Source organism: Rhinolophus hipposideros (genome assembly GCF_964194185.1).
Source record: "Rhinolophus hipposideros genome assembly, chromosome: 4".
Classification (NCBI taxonomy): Eukaryota; Metazoa; Chordata; class Mammalia; order Chiroptera; family Rhinolophidae; genus Rhinolophus; species Rhinolophus hipposideros.
The window spans coordinates 44969446-44995661 of NC_138050.1; the positions used below are offsets into that span (position 1 = coordinate 44969446).

The following is a 26216-nucleotide window of genomic DNA, read 5'->3' on the forward strand; positions in this document are numbered from 1 at the left end:
AGAGTTGGTGGGAAGAGCAGAATGGGCAGAGAGGGGCTGAAACAAATGAATGCGTAATAAGCTTAGGAAACAGGAGCTCGCTAATAGAGTCGGCACCTGGGTTTCTCATCACTCACTACACTATTTTTCCAATGCATTGATATTGAAGTTCTGCTTAGAGGAGCCTGTATCCCAGAGTGCTCCGGGGTTGCTGAGGAGCCCGGCAGGGAGAATGACACCAGGATCCACCCACCATGCTCACCTACATCTTCCCACCTGTCAGAACGACTCTACTCTCATCTGTGTCGTGTAGGAGGTTCCCCTGTAAGATTTGATTTGGAGAAGGATTTCTGCTGTTAAGACTTTGAAAATCACTCCCAAGAGGTTAGACTGTGACAAGCAGAGAGAGACATAAAATAGAAGAACCAAAATCCTGTTCTCCTCTTTTCAGAGACAGGTTTGCCGTTTCTGGTCAGGAGTCCTGTATGGGAGACAGCTGACAGCCATTCTGCCCCATTTTACATGCCCTTTCTGTCCCATAATTTCCCCTCACCAAAGAGCATCTCCCTGGTTTGGCTTTTCCAACCTGCTGCCCAACTCAAAGCATCAAGAAGTGTGTTTGCAGTGCTGCACAGTCAGAGGTTATAATTCGATTAAAGTGTTGGTTTCTTTGCTGCCCATACTATACAGTAAGGCAAGGCTCACATTCAGATAGATTCAGAACAGACTCCCTCAGCAGAAAGACGGCTAACACCTCAGCAGTTTCTGAAACAAGATGAGACCACCAGTCTATTGACTCCAATCTTGGTGGACTGTATTCCCAACCTAATACTGAAGGGTCCTCTTCCTTCTCATGAGCACTCAGAAAACTTCCCAGTGCATCTCCACCTTTTCCTCCTAGTCACCTGTAAGAAACACAAAGGAGACCGAACATGCCAGCCCTGAACAAACCCTGAATAAGGTGCTGTGAACTTGCCACTGCTCAGAAATGCTGAAGTTTTATTTCAGATTTTCATGCAGTTTTTTTCCTCCCATCCCTTGATATGCCTGTGATTTTTTTTCAACATAAAATAAGAGATTTCCCCTCCAAATCTCTTGATTCGTTTGATACTATGGCTTTAAGTGTCCCCTAGTATACTACTGTAAACTCCTGCCCCAATTGGAGAAACATGCCGATAAGGGATAATTCAGACTCACTTTTAATCCTCTCTCGGTTCAATGCCATAAACATTAAAATATGGAGAGGCACTCAGACCCATAAGCAGGATTCCCATGGAGCTTTACAATAATAGAACTTCAGGACTGGGCGTGAATTAGAGAGCATTTTCCTTTATTTATAAGGAAAGTGAGGCCCACAGAAGTTACATGACTTTCTCAAGGTTACTCTTCAGGTTCGTTGCAGGTTTCCTATCATATAGTCTTATTCTCAATTAGAAGAATTTCTCAAAGAATGTTTGGTCATAAGGCCTTTTGAGATTCTCAGAATAAAAATCAGCAAGTAGATAAAATGTTAGTATCCATGTTATTAATTAATATTCTAAGTTATGAGAGAGACCTCAAGCTTCATTGTCACAATGTAATAGTTAAAATTCTTTCAGCTGCAACATTTTCTGACATTGGAAGTCTAAATTCTAGTCAATCGGATTACATTTCAATTTAGGTAATTTCTTGAGAAAGAAAACAGAACAAAAGGTAGGAAGGAAGGAGGGAGGGGAAGAAGGGACGGAGGGAGGGAGGGAGGCAGGGAGAAAAGAAAAACGAGACCAATAGGGCCAATCCCATAGAACCCCAAATGATAAAAATATGAGGTGAGCCCACAGAGTAAGGATGACATGTAAATCCCATTATTTTCCCCAATATAGAATTGCAATCCTTTTGATGTCAAAACCGAAGGAATGATATATTCAAAAGCTAAGCCTCTCTCAGTTAAATATGTAAAGTACATGTTTCCTTAGTGCATTTGACACCAGGATAACCCTAGAATTTACTCCTTTTCTTTAATCAGTGGTGAATTATTCTAACAGCATTGTTTGATCACTCTACACGATGGCCACTTGTTCTTAAACAGATTGTGGCTCAACCTAGATTTATATCCTCTGTTCCCTCCAGGATTTCATGGAGCTGATTCCATAAGCACACTTTGAATGGTAGTGGGAGGGAACAGAGGAGAAATTTAAGGAGGAGGCCATCACTCAGGGTGGAGGAAGCGTTTGAAGTCATCTTCTAACCTGAAAACTACCATGAAAGTTATATAGATTGTATTATTTCCCAGGTCACTTTGTCCTAATGGCCTCTATGTTTTACTAGCAATATTTCGTTCATTTGTTAAAAATCAACTTTCAGTTGCAGTCAGTATTCTTACAGCTTTTGAACCGTGCCTTGTTCAGTGCACTCTGAGGGCAGGAATGTTAAGTTGACAAAGTGCATCCTCTGCAAGAGCACATAACTTAAAGTGTTGCTCAGAGTATGACCTGAGGACTACCAATGTCAGAACCACCAAATATGCCCTTTAAATTCTGATTCCCACTCCTGTCCATAAATTCTGATCCAGTAGATCTGGGATCCCAGAAATCTGCACTCATGAGTATCACTCCTGGTGATCCAGATACATGAGAGCCAGTGTTGAAGAGAACAGAATTTAGTAATGTTTGCTGTGTATCGCATTTCATCCAGCAAACAATGTTTAGAGATAGGTAGGTATCATTATGTCATCTTTAAAGAGTATAAGACTGTTGCTGAGAAAGAACACATGACTCATCCAAAGGTATGCAGCAAGGACGTGCCAGTCCAAGACTTGAACTCAGGTGTGTTTCAGACAAACTTCTAAACAGAATAAAAGCCAGTGGCCATGGGATCACAAAGAAAGGAAAACTTCATTCTGAGAAAGAGGCCAGCACAGAGCATACCAAGCTGATAAGAGAGGAACCAGATATTCTAAAGTAAAGGCATGAAGGAGCAAATGTATAGTTTGAGCAACTACACAAACCATTGTGTACTGGAGGGACCATTCCTGGAGGAGATGAGCTTGCTTTTACAGCAGAGATATGACACTGAAGCTTTCAGGAGGTGGACGGCATGATGTGATTTGTTTCTAGGGAATCTCTCTAGAAGCATTTTACATAATGAATTGCAAATGAGAAGAAAAACAAGGAAGACTAATAAAAAGGTCCCCATGATAACCCAGGCTTTAGAAGATAAGTTCCTGAATTTGGGAGTAGAGAAAGTAAATTGTAATTTTTTTAGAAAAATAACAATTGAAGTCATTCCTATAATGTATAATAAAAAACATTATTGACTTTTATATAGGTAATATATAAATGTATGGATGCTTATTTCTACTGAAGTAAAAGTCTAACAGATGACAAAGCGTAGAAAATTTAACACATTATATATTCAGTAGGTTTGAGAAAATCTAATGGGTAATGTATTACACTGTTATTTATATGCATGGCAATGCCTAGTCTGCACTGAATGAGGTAAGAATCCTTTGGAAAAGGAGTTTCAGAATATGACTAGGGTTATTCAGACTCGAAGTAGTTTCAAAATAAGAAATTGGCGCACATGTCCTCCTTTGGTTTCATTTTGATGCCAAAGATTCTAAAATTCCATTCATTTATTCAATAGTCACAATCTGTGAAGTACATGATAAGACTTATGGGAGATCTAAATATTAATATGACCTAAATCAATATTTGTCCTCAAGTCGGTCACAATCAAAAGGAAAAGAAGTAGATTCATATCCAGAAGATTCAAGTATAGATGACAATATCAGTAGTCCCCTCAAGAAAATCTATAGAAATCTCATCAAATCCATATTTTAAATATATGTTGAAGATTACTAGGATTTCTGTGGCCTGATGTATTATTCTTCTGGTCATTTTTGGAAGAGAGGACTTCCTTGGTGGCAGTATAATTACCCAGTGTTTTCTTCTGTTATAGCGTAAGCCCCAAAGGAGCAGGAACTGGGTCAGTCTTCCTTTCTCTGCACTTTGCCTAACTCAATGCCCCATCCAAAGTGCCAGCTTTTAGTTGATTTAATAATAATAATGAGAGACACTGCTTTGCACCACTGGGTCCATTTCAAACATTAATGTCCAAGCAATCTCTAAGACTGTACGCCCTCACCATTTACGCGTTGGCTTTTCTGACTTCACACATGGCCTGTCCTTGCTTTCCAGGCCTTCTATAATTACCACGTCCTGGAATTAGTTCAGATGCTGGTGACAGGAGGGACAAGTTCCCAGATGGAACACCATTTGGATAAAGATAAGTTCTATGGGCCGACTGACTGCAGCACTACAATTACGTTTGAAAGAAAGCGGTGTAAGCTGGGGCTTCTGCCATTAAACAAAACCATTTTGTCAGACATTCAAGTGAGTCTACTCTTAATAGAATTTCCCATTTCCTTCCTTCTCTGAGTTTTTGAAAATGGTCCATTCTATTTGGATTTTGAAATGGCCTATAGCACAGAAATAATAACATTAATAGTAACAAGAAATTATTACAACTTAGAGTACTTTCTAATTTGCAGTGCGTTTTCACACATGTTATAACTCCAGGAGGCAGACAAAGTTGTTATTATCCCCGTCTTCCATATAAAAAAATCCAAGTCCACAGCAAGCATCAGAGAGGTCCAATAACTTGTACCCCAACAAGGGTATTATTAATAAGTGTAACAGCTAATATTTGCTGAACATTTCCCCTGTGCCTGTCTGCATTTTTTTTTTTTACTTAATCTTTCCAAGGTTTTACGTAGTAGGTATCATTATTAATCCCACTGACTAGATCAGGAAGCTGAGTCCCAGAGAAACAAGTACTTACCTGAGACCACATTGTCTGCCAGTGGCAAAGCAGGGCTGCTTCTAAGGCAGCCTGACACAGGTCTGCCCACTCTTCTTATACGTGAACCACTAAAGAAATCTGATCAGGTCAGCTGAAATCAGGCATTAAGTAGTCTGTGTTTGGGTGTAAGAAACTGACTGGGCTAGACACTGAACAATGCTCGAGTTTTCTTAGCCCAGTGAGCTCGTGAACAGTAGATTATAGCAAGAGAGAAGTGAACCATGATGGCAGATTCCCCTGGAACATCTGGACATTTGGGGATCAGAGTAGAGTTCTATGCTAGGAGCAAGTAATTTACTTCTCAGCGTGGTGCCTTTTGGTTTAGTTGACACTAACATTGCATTTAGCTTGCCAGTGTAATTGTAGGGGATTTGTAAGGAAATACCTTTTGTTGGTTCAGAGGACACCAGCAGAACCCCTTCACAAGGAGCAGGCTCTTCCATGCCTCTGTGCCTGGTGTGTCTTGACAAATACTGCAAAAGGCAAGCCCATGCTCTGTCATCTCCCTTCCAGGTGCAAACAACATTCCGGAATTCCCTCGGTGTGGTTGGGTCCTTTGTACTTCTGTGGTCCTGGGTTCCTCACCTATGGTTGACTTGGGTGATAACTCCTACTTGCCCAGGACAACAGCCATCAGCAACTTCCTGTTGGTATCGAGGTGACAGTGGACTGGTCAACACATGTGTCCTTCCTTTCTCAACTTAGGTCTTGTCCTCACATTGTTCTTTACCCTGAGGAATCACACCAAGAACTGACCAGACCCCCCCCCCTTTTTTTTTTAATTCACTAAACCTATTAGCTGCTGCTTTGGAAGCTGTTGTCTACTTGCAATGCCCTCGTTGGCTGTAGCCTGAGAGCAATCCCAAGACGAGAGCTCAGGGCTATATCTGCTGTTGAGTGGGACAGAAAGGTTACTCTCTGGAGGTCACTTGACATCCCAACTACTTACATACACTGCACATGGGATTGTCCAACCTGCTGCTGATTAACGGTTACCAAAGCAGCAGTGGTCATCAACACAAGCGTCATGACATGCCGCACCACACCCACCGGAGGCTCCTGAAAGACCAGAAAGATAAAAAGTCATTGGGATTAGATGCACACAGCCCATCCGAAGCCTCACTTCCGAGCTACTTAGCACCACCACCCGAAATACCTTAAGAAATATTTTTGGGTTTTCCAAACTTGTACCAAATGACACTCCAGTAAGTGCTTGTCACTGCTTGATTAAAGTGCCAACAGACTTTTGTGTTTCCTCTTCTCTCCCCAGCCAAGAAAGACCTTTGGGCAAGTTTTCTGTGGCTCATTAGATAATTTTGGAATCCTGTGCCTTGGCTTATACCGCATGATAGATGAAGAGGAGCGCAACCCAGAGCACAAAAGGGGAGTATGCCCACATGGGAAGCGCCCACCATGGCCAGCCCCCGTAAAAAACACGGCTGCTTTGTTCTATGTGAAAGAGGAGCCTAGAACTCAAGGTTGACAGTTGCAAAGAAGGGTGCAAGGGGAGGGGATTACGATTTAGGAACAAGGAAGCACGCGCATAAGTAGCAGGAATAAACCCTGGTAATTAGGATCCGATGTAAGCCATGTAAGAATGGTGTCTCTGTCTCCAATGAAAACTGAAACAGAGATCCAGGTTTTAAATCAGGTGTTTGTTTCTTTGTTTGTCTGTTTGTAATGTACCCCTCATCCATGTCTGTGTATCTTTTTAAAGCTGGATGACACTGTGCACATTGGAAAGATTTACTTGCTTTATACTGGATTCATTGGGTAAATATTTACTAAGTGCCTCTTTTCTAGCCACCGTGCTTTGCACATATAAATTATTGGAGTGATATGTTCAAATCTAAGTTTAAAGAAAGATCAATATGACAGCAGTCGGGAAGATAGAGGAAATGTATGTGGAGGGTAGGAGGAGAAAAGAGAATGCAGTCAACCCAGGAATGTAGATCCAAAGTAAGATTCTCACAGTGGGAATGGACAAGACTCAGTAGAGGAACAGAAACTAAAAATAATAGAGTAGAAATAGATTGATGGAACCTGTTCCAAGAGAAAGGGGAAGGAAGCCAAATTCCTCAGAGTAATCTTGAATAGAAAGAAAGACAATTCCTCTGCTCATAGGAGAAAAGAAGGTAAAGAGTGTATGTCGAAACAAACATAGCTATAGATGAGAGGTGTACTTAAGGGAGTTTTTATGTAACACTGTTCTTTCTCCGTGAAGTACAAGCATAGCCATTGATAAAAGAAAAGATGGAGGAAGTATTACAGGGAGTTGAGACAAAGGTAAGAGTTTAGATTAACTACTGAGAGGAATGGAAGAAGAGGCTACGGTGGATTTCCTCGTGCAATACTAAACTGCAAGGACAAAGGATCGGAGGTCCTGATGAAGCTGAAGAGTAGCTATACTCTTTCTCTGTCATTCTGGAAGGGAATGACAGAGAAAGAATGATAGAAGTTGTGGTCAGAGAGTGATATATTGAAGCATAATATTTTAGAGGTGGGACATGCCAGGAAATGATAACATCCAGTTTGTGGCCAGGAGATAAAGATCACTGGGTAGTAGAAGTCAAAGGAATGTGTCTGGATGTTGGAGTTGTAAACCACATAGACACTGCAGGTATGTAAGATGATAGGGACACTAAAGTTCGAAAGAAAAAGTGTCCCAAGTGCCAAAGGCCTAAATAAACATGGAGGTCTATAGATGACACTGATGAATCAAGAGGGAGGGTGATAAGGCTGTAGAATATTAACCACAAAGATGGTGGGGAAGAGTGATGTTCTGGAAGCAGCACTAGGAAGCATGAATGATGCTTCTCTCTCTCTCTCTCTCTCTCTCTCTCTCTCTTTCTCTCTCTCTCTCTCTCCCTCTCCTTTCTCCCTCTCCCTTTCCCTCTCCCTCACACCCTCCCTCTCTCCCTCCTTCTCCTTCTCCCTGAATTCCATCCCCATTCCCCAACACCTCTGGAAAGCTTGTGGAACATGGTAGTTGGGAGAATGTGCAGCCCATACTTGAGAAGACCTCATGGAAGGAAATAATATTTCTGTTTTAAAAGGAGTATGTGATTATAGTAGATCTTGTTTAGAATATTATAAAGGTTACAGAACACTCAGTGGGCAAGATAAAAGCAGGAAAATTATTCAGTGAAAGAAGGGCAGTGTTTCATTGAGTTTGGTGTTTAGGAAAGAAGAGGTGATTATTTGAGCAGCAATGACAAAATGCAGGATGAAAGGCCTAAAAGGTTATCCTGCCACAGCGTTCTGACATGAACACTGGTGTATTAATTAATGTAACTCACAGTTATTAAGGATTTGCTGTGTGCCTGCTATTGTCCTGAGGCATCCTGCCTCCCTGCTTTCTTTCCATGTAGGTCCAGGCTCCGAGTGTTCTTTAGGACTCATCGACATTCACTATTTACTTACCAGCCAAGGTTTCAAAAGGCACTTTAGTCTAATATTTGTTTCTGTTTTTCACTGACCACACTAAGTTCTGTGTGAAAGTTGGTGGCATAAGCATTAGGGTAGGCGTAAGCCAGGATGGAAATAGCTGAGTGCAAGTAATCTTCCAGTTTTGATAAAGCGTGTTTAAGTATTGTGCCAATGGAATTTTTTATTGCAGTGGATATTAAGAACATAGAAACCTGGAGTCAGAAAGGCCGTTAGAGATCTGTCAGTCCAAACCCTTCCCCTATCCCTCTCCCAGCAAGATAATGAGAAAAGCAAGGCCCAGAGAACGGAGATGCCATGGGTATGGTCAGAGATGGTTAGTGTCAGAGGAAGGGACAAAACCAGTCACCCAGTTCCTAATGTATGACCTCTTCTACTGCACTATTTCAGAGACATTTACTATTCACAAGAAGTTAACGAAGCAAAGCAAAACAAAACATTGCCTCCGTTGGCCCAGCCCACTGACTGCCTTACTTTGGCCATTGCCTATAGCCATACTGTCCCAGCTGCGGAGGCTCAGATTCATCTTTACCTTTTCTTACAGGTTTGTGATCACTCGGCCAGCCAATGAGTTTAACCTGCTGCCCTCAGATCTTGTGTTCTGTGCTATCCCTTTCAACGTTTCTTGTTACAAAAAGAGTAATACTTCATATCAACGTCCAAATGAAATTATAAACGTGATTCCACTGACATCAGAGGCACCTACAGACATAAATTGTCCTCCTGTTGAACAGAAGACAAGACAATCCTTGAATACATTAGTCCATTCTTTGGAGTCAGAAACTACTCTTGCTAGTGATTCTAAGCCATTTTGACTCAGAATGGTAAACCATTACCTCAGACACATCTAGGTGAAACCATGAAGAAAAATGGAAAGGCAAACATGAAGGAGACCATAAAGGGCAATGTTTCTGTGTATCCAAAGTCAAACTAGACCTGCCGATATTCTCCACAAGCTCCTAGCTTGTTACTTATAAGGCATCTCCAGAGATGGTGACTGAACAAGGAAAATAAAAATGGAAGCATGCCATTTTCATGCCCATTGCTTAGTGGTCGATCAGCAAACCCACACTATTTGGGAAGAAGCAAAAGGCTGATCCAATCCCACTGGATCTGGGTGATAAATAAATATATGATAAATGCCTCTGGAAGGAAAGTTCTTTGCTATGTGTCTTTTAAGTAGGAAATATGTTAGTCTGAGCTGTGTTAAAGAAGTCCTTCAGCGCTTGCTGAGTTCCTCCAGTCAGGGAATACAAATAATCATGATAACAGTGAGAACTAGACACCAGAGACAAGAAATAAAGAGCCCCCAAATCAAGAATCTTACATTCTTTATCCTCAAACAGGCAAATAGTACACTAGTATATTAGCTCTTTTTCCCTCATGCTTTTTCTTTCTTCATCTCTCTCTATAGGAGGTAACAAAGACCAGATGGGAAGATGGGAAGATGCTGGTTTGAACTGGCAACCAGTTTGTATAAAACTAAGACCTAGGTATGTGCCTGGCTCAAGAATGAATATTAGATTACACTGAGATGAGATAGATTTAAACGTATCACGTAGATTGAAATATAACCTCCCAAATTCTCTAATTCAAGAATAAAAACATCATGGCATAAAAAGTATAAAATATTTCCCCATATTCCAAAAGGAACCAATACACTGTTCTATAAACGTTATCTTCAATTAAGTAATTTAATCTAGGTATTACCCTGATAACACAGTAAACAAAAGTTCAGGACATCCAGGAAGTATGGTGGTCTTATAATGATGAACTTTATGAGCTTTATAAGCAATGCCTTCTTGAGTTATACATACAAACTAGATAGAAAGGAAGAGGGGAAAAAAAACATACTTCTCATAAATTGTTTTACATAATGTTTATGATATCCTTCACATTTTAAATACCATCTCGCTGATTTGATATTATTACCTCACTTTACAAAGGAGGAAACAGTGTCACGATAAGGTTGGCAAATAAAGTATACCAGGTTAAATTTAAATTTCAGACAAATAACAAATTTTTAGTTTGAGTGTGTCCAAATTAGCTAGTAAATAATCAAGTGAATATTTAAACCTGGTTTATTTGACTCTAGCACTTATACGCATTATGCCTCCAAGCACACAAATAAAATAAGTAAAACAAAACTAAAAAAAAAAAAATCATCCACAGGAAATAAAATTTCGTATTAGTTAAGCTTTGGTTGTGATGAAATCAATTTATGTGGGAAAAAAGTGTAAGGAACGTTGTCAGAGACCAAGGAAATTCTTTTCCCTTTTTTTATAAATTTTTATATTGAAGGTTTAATATACAGTTAGGTTTATGATACAAATGCCCCCACCACTTTTCCATTATTTTTTCTTTATATTATACTTAATTTTCTAAAAGATTTTTATTAAAATATAGCTAACATACAACATTATATTAGTTTCAGATGTACACCACAGTTATTCAACATTTATATATCTAAAGAAGTGATCACCATGATAAGTCCAGCAACCATCTGACACCGTACCATGCCATCACAGTATAATATTCCCTATGCTGTACATTATATCCCCATGACTTATTTGTTTTATACCTGAAAATTTGGCCCTTTATTCACCTTCACCTGTTCCCCCTCTTTTTAATTTTTCAAGTACAGTTGATATTCAATATTATATTAATTTTAATCGTACAGCATAGTGGTTAGACATTTGTATAGTTTAAGAAATGATCCCCCTGAGTAGTCTAGTACCCACCTGGCACTATACCTAGTTATTACCGTATTATTGACTATATTCCCTGTGCTTTGCTTTACATCCCCATGACTATTTTGTAACTACCAGTTCTTCTTAATCCCTTCACCCTACCCCCCAACCTCCTCCCATCTATCACCCAAAAAGTCTATTACCAATATGAGACCGTACATAGTTATTACAATATTATTGACTATATTTCTCACGCTATACCCTACATCCCCATGATTACTGGGTAACAACCAATTTATACTTCTTAATCGCTTCCCTTTTTTCACTCATCCCTGACTCCCTCCCATCTGACAACCCTGAGTATGTTTCCTGTATCTATGAGTTTGTTTCTGTTTTGTTTGTTTTATTTCTTCTTTAGATTCCACATATAAGTGAAATCATATTGCATCTGTCTTTCTGTCTTACATACTCCGCTTAGCACAATACCCTCCAGGTCCATCCATACCACAACGGATGGCAAAAAACCATTCCCTTCCCTGGCTGAGTAATATTCCAGTCTATGTACCACCTCCTCTATCAATTTTCCATCGACAGACTCACAGCCTGCCCCTACAACTTGGCCAATGTAAACAAAGCTGCAACGAACATATGGATGCACATGTCCCCTCAAAGTAGTGTTTTGGGTTTCTTCAGATAAATACCCAGAAGTGGGATTACTGGGTCCTTCTTTGTCTCTTGTTATAGCCTTTGTTTTAAAGTCCATTTTTTCTCGTATAAGTATGGCTACACCAGATTTTTTGTTTTTAAAGTTTCCATTTTCATGAAATAACTTTTTCCATCCCTTCACTTTCAATCTGTGTTTATCTTTCAATCTGAAGTCATTGTCTTATAGGTAGCATTATGTAAGGGTTTTGTTTTCTTATCCATTCAGCCTTCCTATGTCTTTTGAGTGGAGCATTTAATTCATTGACATTGAAAGTAATTGTTGATAGATATGTAGCTGTTGCCATTTTATTGTTCATTATTTTGATTTCTTTTTTCTCCATCTTAAAGAAGTCCCTCTAAAATTTGTTGTAACACTGGTTCGGTGGTGATGAACTTCTTTAGGTTTTTCTTGTCTGGGAAGCTCTTTATCTGTCCTTCGATTCTACATGATAGCTTTGTGGGGTAGAGTAATACTGGTTGTAGGTCCTTGCATTTCCTCATCACATTGAATATTTTGTGCCAATCCCTTCTGGCCTGAAAAGTTTCTGTTGAGAAATCAGCTGACAATCTTATGGGGGGGGGGGGCTCCCTTATGAGTTACTAGTTGCTTTTCTCGGGCTGCTTTTAGGATTATCTGTTTTCTTTAACCTTTGTCATTCTAATTATAACGTGTCTTGGTGTTGGTGTGTTTGGATTCATCTTGTATGGGACTCTCTGCACTTCCTGGGCTTATATGTCCATTTCCCTCACCAGGTTAGGAAAGTTTTCAGTCATTATTTCTTCAAATAGGTTTTCAATTCCTTGCTTTCTCTCTTTTCCTTCTGGTAACCCTATGATGTAAATGTTGCTACACTTAATGTTGCCCCAGAGGTCTCTTAAACTCTCCTTATTGTTTTTATTCTTTTTTTCTTTTTGCTCTTCCAATTGGGTGTTTTCTGATACCTTGTCTTCCAAATTTCTGATTCAGTCCTCTGCTTCATCTAGTCTGCTGGTGATTCCTTCTAGTGCATTCTTCATTTCAGTTATTGTGTTCTTCACGTCTGACTGGTTCTTTTTTATGGTTTCTATATCCCTTTTATGTTTGCTATCTCTTTATTGAAGTTCTCACTAAGTTCCTTGAGCATCCTTATAACCATTGTTTTGAACTCTGTACTTGGTAGGTTGCTTACCTCCATTTTGTTTAGTTTTTTTTTTTTTTTTCTGGAGTTTTCTCCTGTTCTTTCACTTGCGATGCATTTTTTAATCTTTTGTTTGTTTCCTCATTTTGGCTGCTTCTCTGTTTCTATGTATTTAGTAGGTCTCCTATGTCTCCCAGGCTTGGCCAGGTGGCCTTATGTAGTAAGTGCCCTCTGGTGCCTTGGCACAGCCTCTGGTCACCTGCTCCAGGTGCTCCAGGAGTGTCCCTTGTGTGGGTTATATGTATCCTACTGTTACAGTTAAGCTTGATTGCTATTGGCACATCAGTGAGTGGGATTGACCCTCAGGCTGATTGATTGTGAGGTTTGGTCATGTCCATAGTTTATAGGCTGTTGTTCGGGGGTTTACCCCACTGAATGGGATTTGCCCCAGTGGGCTATGGTGTCTGTTCAGATTGCCCTTTGGATGTGCAGCTTGTGGGGCTAAATAGGCAGTGCTCTGCTGTGGTCTGAGCTAATCTCCAAGTATATTGGTTTGGGGACCTATTGCAAAAGGCTCTTGTGCAGGCCCAGGTCACCCACTCACTGCCTATTACCAGCCAGGGACTACCTAGTAGGAGCTACAAAACAACCTATGGTTGTTTGCTGTCTGTGCTAACCCTGGAGGTAAGTGGGAGAGGCCACGCTGAGAACCAAGGATGTCTAACACCAGTACTGGGCCTTGGGTAGCTCCCCAAAATGCCAGGACACCCCAAGGCCTGATGTCACCTGCCAGCTTCCTTAAGGTTTAGCCACTGATAAAGCCTCGTATGGTACACAAGTTGGGTGAAGTGTGGTCTCAGGGAACTACAGTGGGATGTGTTGTGGTCACCAGGTTAATGTAGACTGGTTTGGTGCCAATGCTGAGCCTGTAGCTACTCAGCAAATGTCTCAGAGCACCCCGAAGTCTGTAGCTGACCCCTGGGGCCTGTGGACTTCGATGCTTTTCCTAGAAAGAGTGCAATGTGTGCGGGCCTGGCTGCTCACAGAGAAAGTGCCTCTGGTGTTGGGCAAGGTCCCAGTGAGTCAGCAGAGTAGAGGAAGCAGAGCTCACCAGGCCAATCAGATTCAGATTTGGCCGTTAGGGGAAGGGCTCAACACAGGAAAGACGGCACCCGCCCACCTGTTGGCTAAAAGGAAGAAGGACACCACACAGGGAAAATGGCGACTGTATTTCAGGCCTCGCTATGAAGCCACATACCTCAGTCTGTCCCTCGTATGTTTCTGACACCCCCTGAATTACTGTCCTGCTGCCAGAGCCCAAGGTAAGTGCCTGGGAGTGAGAGAGTCTGTGCATGGGCCCTTTAAGAGAATGTCTGGGTTTCCTGCAGTTTTTTGTCCCACCCAGGTGGTCAGAATCCCACTGTTTTTCACAGCCTGTTGTGGAGTCTCCTTTTCCCAGCACCAGTGTTCCGGGCTAGGGAGATTGGTTTGAGGCTCGGGTCCATCGCTTCCCGGGGGAAACCCCAAAGCTAGGATATCCCTCCTGGTTTTCAACTGCCACATAGAGGCTTGGGGCTAGCTCGTTTCACGTCTCCACCTTTCTCTATATGGCTTCATCTTTATATCCTTAGTTATCAAAATCTTGTTCAGCTGGATTTCAGATGATTCTCCAGGTGATTGTTCTATAATTTATTATAATATTTACGTGTTCATGTAAGGAAGCAGGCAAAGTGTTTACTCTGCCATCTTGGATGTCTTTTTTTCTCTCTTTTTTCTTTTTTAGGCTTACCTGGTTTCTTCAACTTTCTCTTTTTACAAACTGACCCTCTTTGTTTCTCCATATATATGGCAAAATATATTTTCCTGCAATTCCAGATTCATAGGAAGAGTTATAAGTGAAAGATTTAACTGGCCTATCTCTGAATCTTAAACCCTAATTTCTAAAAGAAAGTATGTATTGGGTTTAGCTTTGGCCACTCCATTCCACTATCAATAGCTGAGGAACAGGTGCCTCTGAATGGAGGACTTGTCTTCACAGAAGGAAGGAAGGATGATTTGTGGCCTGGAAAAACATCCTACCAACATCTACTGCAAAGACAGTATCATTCTTTCTCTCCATTTCCTGGGCCTTTTAATATACATAGCAGGTTTAGTAGAAAGAAAATATTCCTGAGAAAGAAAGTGTGGAGTGGCCCTATGTATATTCAAAATACAAAACTCCACTGCTGTACACATATTGACCAATCTGCTTAGCATCTCAATCTCAATTCTCCAGAGTAAAAACTTATCCCACAAATAATCTCAATTCCAATACAGCAGAAAAATTAGAATGAGAAATTCTTTATTCTTCATATTTTAGGGGAATGTGTACTAGAAATATGGCTAATGAAACATTGAGTTATATGCAACTATAGCCAATGTGTGAGTACTCATACTAACAGTATGGATAAATATATTAAAATTGGCAGAGTACCCCTAGACTCATGTGCCAAGTGATTCTATAACTTCAGAACCAAACCCTTTGTCTATAGATGGCAACATTTTAATACAAATTATAACACTAGATCCTTTGGCAATATAGTAGATACCAAATTCATAATGATTGTTCTATTCTTATTAAAGAAAAACTTATATAAAGACAAGAGAAAATATGCAAGCAACTTAACAGCTCATAAACAACATGTGGGCCAGTAGTTTTTAAGTTTTTTTTCAGTCTTTGACGCTTTTGAAAATTTGATGAAAGCTACAGCCTTCCTCCCCAGAAAAATTAACATCTCTATTTATTCCACAAAATTCATCATTTAAGTGGGAGGGAAGTCATGGATCACCCTATAGTCTCTCCATCATCTTTCCAAATTCCTAATATAGGTCTCCTATAACCAGTGAAGTAGTCTCCAGAAATAACATAAGGCAGGAGAGTCAGGAGACCTGAGCACTTAGTTTGGTTCTCATTTAACATTTGTGATCTTGGGCAAGTTCTTAAACCTGTCTCAGCTACTTTCCCAGCTCATTTTATTTTTTTGTAAAAGCAAAAATTTGAACTAAAAGATTGTGAACACTACTTCCATCTTTATTCATTGAACACATATTTTTCACTGCACATTGTGTATCGGGCACTGTGTTAGATGCTGAGGTAGAGTGATTACCAAGAAAAAAGTTCCTTTCCTCATGGAGCATACACTGTATTTGGAGGAGGCAGAAAATAAAACACGAAGCAAATGAGCAAGATAATTACAGATTGTGAGGGAAAGCACACATGTTGATGTGATAGATAATGTGGTGGTCATGGACCATTGAAGGGTGGGATCCTGTAGGGGGAAAATGTGTTTTAGGAAAAGGAACTTGAAATGTTCTAGAAAAGAAAGCAAGTCAATGTGGTTAGAGCATAGTAAATAAATCAGAGGAAGAGTTACATGAGATGATATTGAAAAATTAGGACCTGATTAGAAAACATTCTATATACGAAGAGAAACAGATTACATTTTATTCTAAGTGCAATGAGAAGGTCTTAAATAACTTTAAATAATGGAATGATGTGTTATTTATATTTTCAAAGATCACTCTGGCACTTATGGTTTCAGCAATATAACTAACTGAATTCAAATGGATTTTCTTCCTCATTCAAACATTCAGAAATACTAGGTAAACTATAACGAAATTTTTAATGTATAGCAATTCTTAAAATAAATGGAAATTTCCAGCCAGAAGCAACAGGGAAGTCATATTCAAAGAGGGTATTTGTAACAGATATTGGACTCATATATAGGACTGTTTAGTCATTGGCTGAGATTATAATGTCATGTGGAGCCAGGAGATATATAGATGAGAACTGAGACCCAATTTAACCATCACCTGGGAATGATCAGCCCATCTGTGTAAGAGACAATAAACAGATTCCTCCTGCTAATCCAAGATAGGAACAAGAAAATTTATCTTTGCTTAGGGATGTGGGTGTAAAAACACCTATCATGAGAAATTGAAGCCCCAAGCTCATATCATGTGCAGATGTAGTATCCGAATTTATATCCTGCGTGGCAGGAATTTAAACTGAGAAAGTAATGGAAAATAAAATCTGGTTCCAGACCAATAACACCCTTGAGGCAACTGGTAGAAAGAAATTAATAATGCTTGGCAGGAAAGAATTCTACAACTCAGGGCAAACAGGACTCCATTGGGGTGGGAGGGGGAATTGGGTGAATTTAAAACTTTTAAAAACTGACAATAAGCCCACAAAAACTTAGAAATAAAATGAGAAAATTATCTTCTTAAGTCAGAGTCAGCAGACAAATCAGACAAGGTTAACATGACCCCAGACTTTAGATATTAGAACAATATAAAAAAGATCATAAAATTAATACATTTAAAATGATGGAAAAGACTTAAAAATGTGATTATAAGTCATAATGAAAGAAAAATATACTGTGAAAAAAATGAGCAGTCAGAAATGAAAAACAATCCAAACTTCTAGAAATCATTGATTAAAATTTAGTGTAGAAGTTAAACAATAAATTAGATATGGATAAATCTAAAGAATTTACTTGAAATGTAAAATGGAGAGATAAACACATGGAAAATATGAAAGCGGTGTTAAGAGATATGGAGGAAATAATGAAAAAGTCCAATATACAAATAAGTCAATTTCCATGTGGGGAGATAATGAAGAAGATGCAAAAAAAAAAAAAAGTCTTAACATTTTTAGAATTTATAAAACACAAAAAAGAATCCCGAGATATAAGAAGTCCAGTGAGTCATTATCAGGAAAATAAAAAAAAATCTACATGCAAACATAGCCATACTTAGACAGTAAAGCAGATTTCCTACAAAAAGATTACCACTGAGAAACTGAGAAAAAATAATAATAATGATAATGAACAAATAACATCAAAATGCTGAGGGGAAAATAACAGAAGATGTAAACATATGCATGCTATATTATCTAAATTACTCTGCAAAACAATTTTATGTGAACAAAGACTAAAAACTTTTAGAAATTTTTACTGAAAGAATTAGGGAAGCATATACTTCTATAAAAAGAGAATGCACCCCCTCAAAATAGAGAAATATGTAAGAAACAATGATAAGAAAATAATTGGAAAATTTTTAGGTAAATATTAATAGGTATTGTTTGCAATAATAGTAATAGCAATAATTTTAGAAAGGTTAAGAACAAGTGGAACCAACAGGTTGAAATAATAGAGAATATGAAAGAGGTGTGAAAGTAAAATTATTGTAAGATCATAACATTGTTCAGGAGAAAAGCAAAGATAATAGCTATAGCATTTGTTGAATCTAATAGCATGTAAAAATTTTGAGCATAAGCTAAAGATAAAAAAAAGAATAGATGACTTTCAAATCAGTTGAGAGAAACTTAGTAGTAAAGCAACAAAAAAAGAAGAAAAGAAATTAAAAATGTTGACTCAATTCATGAGAAGCCAGCAATTTTTTTTTCTTTTTTTTTTTTTAGAAAATCAAATTAAAAGAATCACATACAGAAATAAAGGTAAAGGGTAGTAATGAATATAAGTACATAAGATATTAAGTAAATGTAAATGGATCTATCTTGTTAGGTAAAAGATAAAGATTTTCAGAATAGATTTTAAAAGAATAGTTATTATATGCTGTTTATATCATAAACTATAATGATTCAGAAAACATGAAAATGAAAGAAAATAAAGAGATATATTAGAAAAATATGGACCAAAGGAAGTGGCACTATTAGTATCAGATAAAGTATACCTTAGAGCAAAAATCATTACTGAGGAAAATAATTTCATTTTGTAACCATAATAATAGTCTTCAGCTAGCAAACACTATAACAATTCTGAAATTTTATGCATATAACATGGCCTTAAAATATATAAAAGTAAAACTGACAAAATTACAAAGAAAAATTGAGAAATCCACAATCATAGGGAAGACTTTTAACATACTTTTCCCAGAAACTGACAGGTCAAACAGAAAAAGTTAGTACCTACATAGAATAGTATGAACTACAGTTAACTAGCTTGATAAAATAGAGATTAGATAGATTGATGAGAGAGAGAGAGAGAGAGAGAGAAATAAATAATCTAACAAGTAGAAAGTGGACATTCTTTTCCAGCACATGAATTATGTTTTAAATTTCCATGAAGTCATCAACAAGGGCACTCCCTACAAACCAATGATACTGTATCAACCACATTAAAATAAAATTCAAAATTGGTAACAGAGACCCAAACCTCAACAAACAAAATCTATCAACATATTTGGAAATAAGCAAAACAACAACAAAAAAACCCTAAACCAACCATGGATCGAATTTAAAAGTTCATATGGGTATTACAAACTTTTGAGATCTCAGTGATGATGAAAAGACTATATATTAAAATCTGTGGCATACTTCAACAAATGGGGATGGGAAAAGGCTATACACATGCAAAGAAATGAACCGAGACCCTTATACCATATACAAAAATTAACTCAAAACAGATTACAGACCTAAATATAAGCCCTGAAACTAGAAAACTCCTAGGAAAAATATAGGGGAAAAGCTTCATGACATTGGATTTGACAATGATTTCTTGGATATGGCACCAAAAGCAGAGACAACAAAAGCAAAAAATAGATAAGTAGAAGAACACCAAACTTAAAAACTTCACAGCAATGGCAAAAATCAACACAGTGAAAAGGGAACCTGTGGAATGGGAGAAAATATATAAAGAACTTCTACAGCTCAACAAAGAAACCCAAACAATCCAATTAAAAACTGAGCAAAGGACTTGAACAGACCCTTTTCCAAATAAGATATACACACGGCCAACAAGCATAAGAAAAGATGCTCAATAGCTAATCATCAAGGAAATGTAAAGCAAAATCCAAATACATACATGCAATGAAATATGATTCAGCCTGAAAAAAGAAGGAAATCCTGTTGTGTGCTACAACGTGGGTGAAGCTTGAGGTCATCAAGCTAACTGAAACAATCCAGGCACAAACAGATGATACTGAACATTATGCTTCTATAAGGTTTCTACAACAGTCAAAGTCTTACAAACAAAAATGAGGATGGTGATTGCCAGGGACTCGGGGAGTGGGAAAAGGGAGTTTTTGTCCAATGGATATAGAGTTTCAGTTTTGCAAGATGAAAAAGTTCTCGAGATCTGAGCTCTGTTGTACAACAACGTGCCTATAGTTAACACCACTTTATGGTACACTTAAAAATGGTTAAGACGGTAAATTTGTTATGTCTTGACCACAATGAGAAAATGTTATGCTATACATATAAATCAGTAGAAAGAAGTGAATTTGTAACCTTATATGCATTATGTGGAAAGAGATGAAAATTAATTAATTAAAAATTAATGAGGTGATTGTTCAATAAAGCAAATTAAAGACATAATAGTAAACTAACATAAATCTAAAGCAATTTCATATTACTCTTGGAATTTTCCAATGTACTTGTCTGGAACAGGAAACCAGAACACAAATCCAGAGTCTCCTTTATTCGATAGATAACCATTTGTTATTGTGAGAAGTAGCAGAAATGCCCTCTATCAAACGGACTGTTCAGATATCCTAAAGAATCACTGGAGCAACATTTGAACAGAACTGAGGAGTAGGGCAACTAGGTTAAGATGAAGCTGAGGAGAACATGGAAACATCTCTTTAAGATTTGCTCTTCAAATTGTGGTCCCAAACCAACAGCATCTACGTTACCTATAAATAGGCTCGGTCCCAGACCTGTTGAATCAGAATCTGCATAATATGTGGTATCTATCTGTTATATTTCGCATTTATATATATATATATATATATATACACATACATACATACATACATATATGTACATATATAAATACACACACACATATCATGGCTTCTGAAAAATTAAAACATCTGGAGGTTTGGTTTTAATGAAAACTACCTCTTCCAACATTTAACTATTTGGCATGTTAACTTCTATTTAAGACCTACAGTACATTCCAAACACCTCTAATTAACTATAAAATCCTCAGGCTAAGTACATTCAAACTGTAAAGGAGTTAAGGGAGGTTGGAGTTCAGTGAAGTTGGTGCATAGTTTCCTGGAGGAACAATAACTTACAGCTCAAAGCCATGAGTTGTTTCTTCCAGGCCAAAAACACAAAAGAGCCCAACCTGTAAAAGTAATCTTACTTCAGTTTCTGGATTGGCATGCTTAGGGAGTGCTGGAAAGTGGAGATGGAGGGGAGGCAGTCAGAGTAATGCAAGCTGCTGGGGATGGGAGGGAGAGAGGGAGAAAAGGCCCTAACACTAATTAGGTTTGAAAGAATACAGGATGAGTCCAGCCATTGCGTGCTGAGAAGAAAGGAACCTGAGCAGCTGATGCTAAGTTTCAGACTAAACTAACTGCAAGTCCCCTGGGGATTCACAAGGTAAACCTGATTGTCTTTGTCATTTACAATCATTATCAGGCAGGCTGCTTCTGTAATTTTACTGGGGAGCCAATTAGCAGATCCCCGGAGCTAGTAGGGAAATAAATGTCCCAGCCTTCCTCTTGTTTTTGAAAAGGAAAAATAAGGCCACATTTGTGCCGCTGTCTCCTGACTGTTGCCTCTATAAAGGCAGGGAAGGGGGATAACTTCAGACAACACGTGACTCCTCAGCTCAGGTGAGTGTTTGAAGTCAGCCTTTTCTCTGTCTTACTTCCTCAGTTCTCTAGCAACCTAAATTAGCTTCCAGATAGCCCAGCAAAATGTGTTACTTTTTTTTCGGACATGTGCCATCTTTTTTGTCTTCAAGAAAATATCTTTACAGAATTTCATCTTGCAAGTAAGCGGGAAAAGGCTAGCTCATGCACTGAGAAGGCAGTAAAGAAAGGCCACTCTTCTCTTAAATTTATCTCAGCCCTTCTCTTTCCCCTGACAGAATCCTTTCTCCTGTCTTCCTGTCACAGTCAGACTTTCTAACTAGTTGTCTACATTCACTGCTTTGTTTCCACACCTCTGATTCACTGCTTAAGCCACCCCAAACTGGTTATAACTCCCATTCTTGTGCTAAAAATACTTTCTCAGATCATGAATCCATTAAAGTCACTCGGTATAGTAGAACATTTAGAACTAGCTTGACTTGAAGTCTCCACAGGATTCAGCACAGTTGATTTCCTCCATTCCAAAATATTATCTTCCCTTAACTCCCATGAAACAGCAATCTTCTCGTTTTCTTTTTACTTTTCTGACGATGCATTCTCACGTTACCTTCAACTCTCCTTTTACATAACACAATTAGGTATTAGCATTATTCAAAGCTTGATTTTGAACCTTATTTTTTTCCTCAGATAATTAAAACAGGAGAGCATATACCTGAAATTACAAGGACAGGAACTTCTTACTTCTAGCCATTATTTCCATGCAAGAATATGGGCCCAGTTTTACCAGATTTTTTGAAAAATTTTGAGAGAAATTGAGAATTCTGATTTTAAATAAAAATATTATGCTTTTAACTTTTGTTTACAGCTATGATAGAGTAGTTGTAACAGACCAACATTTACATCAAGAAAAAAAATTTTAACTGGATACAGATTTTTAAAAATATATTTTTGAAGTAATCATAGAACAACACAGTAAGAACTGAAAGTCTAAGAGCCAAGACAAAAGGAAAACATAGGTGAGCTCACCATTCTATGCTGTTTTTCCCTCAAGGCATTTACCAGCTACTACAGTAAGTGGTGCTTAACAAGAGATCAAATTGAATTTTAAGGCTAAGAGCTTTCAGCAGTCTCATGGGGCTAGGAGGAAAAAAAGCATTGGAGTTGCAGGTTATCGAGGCAGCTAGGAATTGAGAGGACTTGGTTTTTGGAGGAAAGAGAATTGGAAACCTGAGAATATGACTTTCTGTGGTATTTTTTTCCTTGAGGGAATTATTTATTCCTAATGTTTTCAACATGAGAGGCTGAGACGCTAAGAAGAAAGGATCAGCTGTGAAACTATAAAGCTAAGAGGAGCTTTTGTTATCCTCTGAGTGTAAGGAGGTAGAAATTGGCATTCAAGGCCTGGGGGGGTGCGAAAGGGGAGGGCAGGTAAACAACCTTTGCTTTCAATTGAGAATCCTGAAAGGTCCTACTTTAGGATTACTTTCAACTAGACGTAGAACAGTTCTCACAAAGCTTGAAATTAGCTTTAATGCCTCCCATTTCATTATATCAAGGTGATCAATCCCTACTATAACTACTTATGGGTAAAAAAATTCTCTCTGCAGGAAGTTAGCATTATTCAGAGTTTCTACACTTTTTCTACACAGATCAGTAAAATGGTTGGAGTCAATCTTATCTCTGCCTTAATTTGTGCTTTTCTCTAGCAACCTAAACTAGCCTCCAGATAGGACAGCAAGCCTTTTTTTTTCCTTCTAGTTTCTGAGATACAGCAATGTTGATAGTCTCTGTTACTCTTTTATTCCTTTAAGAAATAAGTAAGTAAATATTTACCATGAATGACAGTGGAGAGACTCAAATGGCCAAAACCAAGAGAAAAGAAATAGAAAATGGAGGCAACCCCCATATCATCTATATATAATACATAAGGCATAGACTTGAAAGTAACTGCTTAACATGTTCAAGACATTGGAGACACTTCCAGTCGGGCACTGGGTGGCAGCATGGAAGGATAAGCCTAGTATGAGAGGTGTGGGGGTTCCACTTGCTTGTTAACCATGAAGGAGACAACAGACCTGGAGACTGTTGTAACAGTGGTCCAAAGGGTTACTGGGGTGCTTTGGCACCCAGAACAGCTGGACAAAATAGGACAGTATTACAGAAGAGAGGCCCAGAAAAAGGCCTCTGTGACAGCCAAATTGAAGGTCCCTATCCAGATGTATAGGGTGTGCATGGGCCTGAGTAAGCCCATAATGCACTAAATAAAGACATCCACTGACACCCGCAAAGACTGGAGTCAGAGCATCACCACCAGACAGCCTCAAGACATGAAGGATGCCTCGTGTGCTGCAGTTCAGCCAGCTTGCTACAGCTGTGGAGAACCTCAAGATCATCTCAGTGCCCCAGGCTGTCAGGAGACCCAGCACCTCATTAAACAAGGGGCTCTCCTGCAGGCCCGCGGATGTGCAATGCTGCCAAGATGGGCTGACATATAAGCAGCACTGCATGGAAAGTGGGAACATACGCAATGTGACCCTCATCCATGGCCACTTGGGAAGCATGATGGACTCTCAGATGAGCTGGCTAAGCAGATGTGGATGGTGCTGCAGAGGTTGCTGATTACTGTCCCATGATTCCATTTTGCTAGTCTCAGTCGGGATCACAGAGAGGGGAACATAAATTGACAGGTGCATACCTGACCAAAAAACTCAAACTAGCTTTGCTCTTTCTGGGAGGTCCAAGAATTGGAAGGAGAAAATGTTTGCTATCTTGGACAGAATTGTAACTCCTAGAATTGAGGACACACAGGCAGGGAGTGTGCAAAGATGTGGTTTGTCTCCCACCTGGAAATCACAAGGAATTATGTCCTGGATGACCTCATCTTTGCCAAAACCCTGATGCTTAAGTGTTTTCCTCCCTATTATGAGGTTTTCAGAAACCTCCTGAATATGTACCACCAGGCCCTGAGTACATGGATATAGGAGCTCGAGTTGGAAGACCGAGAAGCAAATGAGATCATGAGCCTGTTGATGTGTGACTTAAACACATACACAAGCACAGAGATGATGGGGAATGTGGAGCTGGTCCCAGAAGTGGACACCGATGCCCTGGAGTTTTTATAATACTTGCTCCAAACCTGGTCTCTGAGCTGTACCACATGTGCATGTCAACTCTCACTTCAAATATCATTGCCTGGCTGTGGAAAGCACTAGAAACAGACAAGAGACTGAGCCTGAAGCTGACCACACAATACTCCCTGCCATCATCTTCCAGACGTTTGAACAGATTCTTCAAGTTGCTGCTCACATACATTACGATCTGAAAACAAAGGTAGTACTTTGTGTCTTCAGTAAATGAATTCTTTGTTAAGTAGATACAAAGATGAAGCTCAGTTGTATAAAGAAGAACACTTGAGAAACTGGCAACACCCACATTATGTTCAGTATATTATAGCAATCATCATCAACTGCCAGAATCCACAGTCAGTTTAAAAAGGAGGCATTTAAAAAATGAAATGGAAGCAGGCGTATCTCTGACCCAACCACACATGGATGGGATTTGAGATACCATTGCAAAGGAGAGCTGCCGCAGCCTGCTGGAGAAGGTCTTCTTGGATCTGAGTAACATCTCAATGAGCTGATACCACAGAAGTGGCTGTTAGGCTCGAATGCTGTAGACATCATCTGTGTCATCATGAAAGAATATTTTAATGATTTTGTCAAATTGAGAAGTCATATATAAAAGGATGAGTAGTAGAGGCGTACCTGTGGGGCCTCCCACAAAAGCACATCTCATTCTGGAGAGCAAAGGAGCACACAGAGGATGGTCAGGGAGGCTGAGCAGCACCACTTCCTGTTCCAGAAGCTTGGCAAAGATACGGACAGGCATGGTGACACTATTGTCACCACTGAAGAAGTTATTAAGCTAACAGACCCTTCTCTGCTCTACCTGGAGGTCTTGACTCTGGACAGGAAATACCAGACATCAGGGGTAAACACATCAGCATGCCACTGGCCATCCCAGCTGGGACATGCAGCTGACCATCAGCAAGACTCTGGAATAGCCTGATGCAGGCGAATCCAAACTACGTGCCCATCTTCGAGGAAACCATAGTTTTGAGTCTAAACATGGTAAAGCTTTTCAAGCAGCCTGTCAGTTTCCAGCTTTGTGTACATTATTCTGCACTCATCATCCCCAATCTCAGAAATATATTGAAGCAAAACTGACTCTCGATGGTTCACATTAGATGTTTTAGCTCCTCGTACGTGTCTCTTGAGGTGCTGAGCATGTTGTTTGTGAGGTGCCCGTACACATGGCTGCTTGACTAACCAGTGCTCTGTGGGTTGTGATTCTTCAAGCTTTCTCATTTTTATCGTCAACATCCTTTCTGAGGCAGGATGTTGATGTAAAATGCCTCATGGTTGATTATTTATCACAGTGGTTAAAAGGTGTTTGGAGGGGGAAGAGGCTCTGTCATTATTCACGTCTTCGTCTTCACTCACTCCTGCATGGTATACAGACTCCCGAAAGCTGCTGCTTAATAAAAAAAGTCTAAACTCCTGCAAAGAAATAAGGGGAAAAAAGAAAAAGATTGCATGACAAGATAGATAAATTTACTGAATTCATTTATTAGCTCTAATAATTTTTTTGGTAGAGTCTTTAGGGCTTTCTACATATAAAATCTTGTCATCTGCATACAAAGACAATTTCCCTTCTTCCTTTTCTATTTGGAGGCTACTTTTTTTTTGCCTCATTGCTCTGACTAAGGCTTTCAGTACTCGTATGTTGCATAAGAATGAAGAGAGTGAACACCCTCGTCTTGTTCCTG

General features: G+C 39.1%; 1 protein-coding gene and 1 pseudogene across 2 annotated transcripts in view; both read left to right on the plus strand.

The window, feature by feature from the left end:
• KCNU1 (potassium calcium-activated channel subfamily U member 1) overlaps positions 1-9083 on the plus strand; it is a gene marked incomplete at both ends in the record, with an annotated part of 120650 nt that extends 111567 nt beyond the window's left edge. The window contains 3 exons of the mRNA XM_081046664.1: positions 4158-4352; positions 6092-6202; positions 8811-9083. Of these exons, the coding sequence (XP_080902790.1) occupies positions 4158-4352; positions 6092-6202; positions 8811-9083 (579 nt within the window). The remainder of the gene's footprint in view (positions 1-4157; positions 4353-6091; positions 6203-8810) is intronic.
• A 14362-nt stretch (positions 9084-23445) lies between these two features.
• On the plus strand, positions 23446-25614 carry LOC308496879 (exocyst complex component 3-like; annotated as a pseudogene). Its single transcript has one exon. The product of its transcript is annotated as an exocyst complex component 3-like (transcript).
• Positions 25615-26216: the final 602 nt, after the last annotated feature.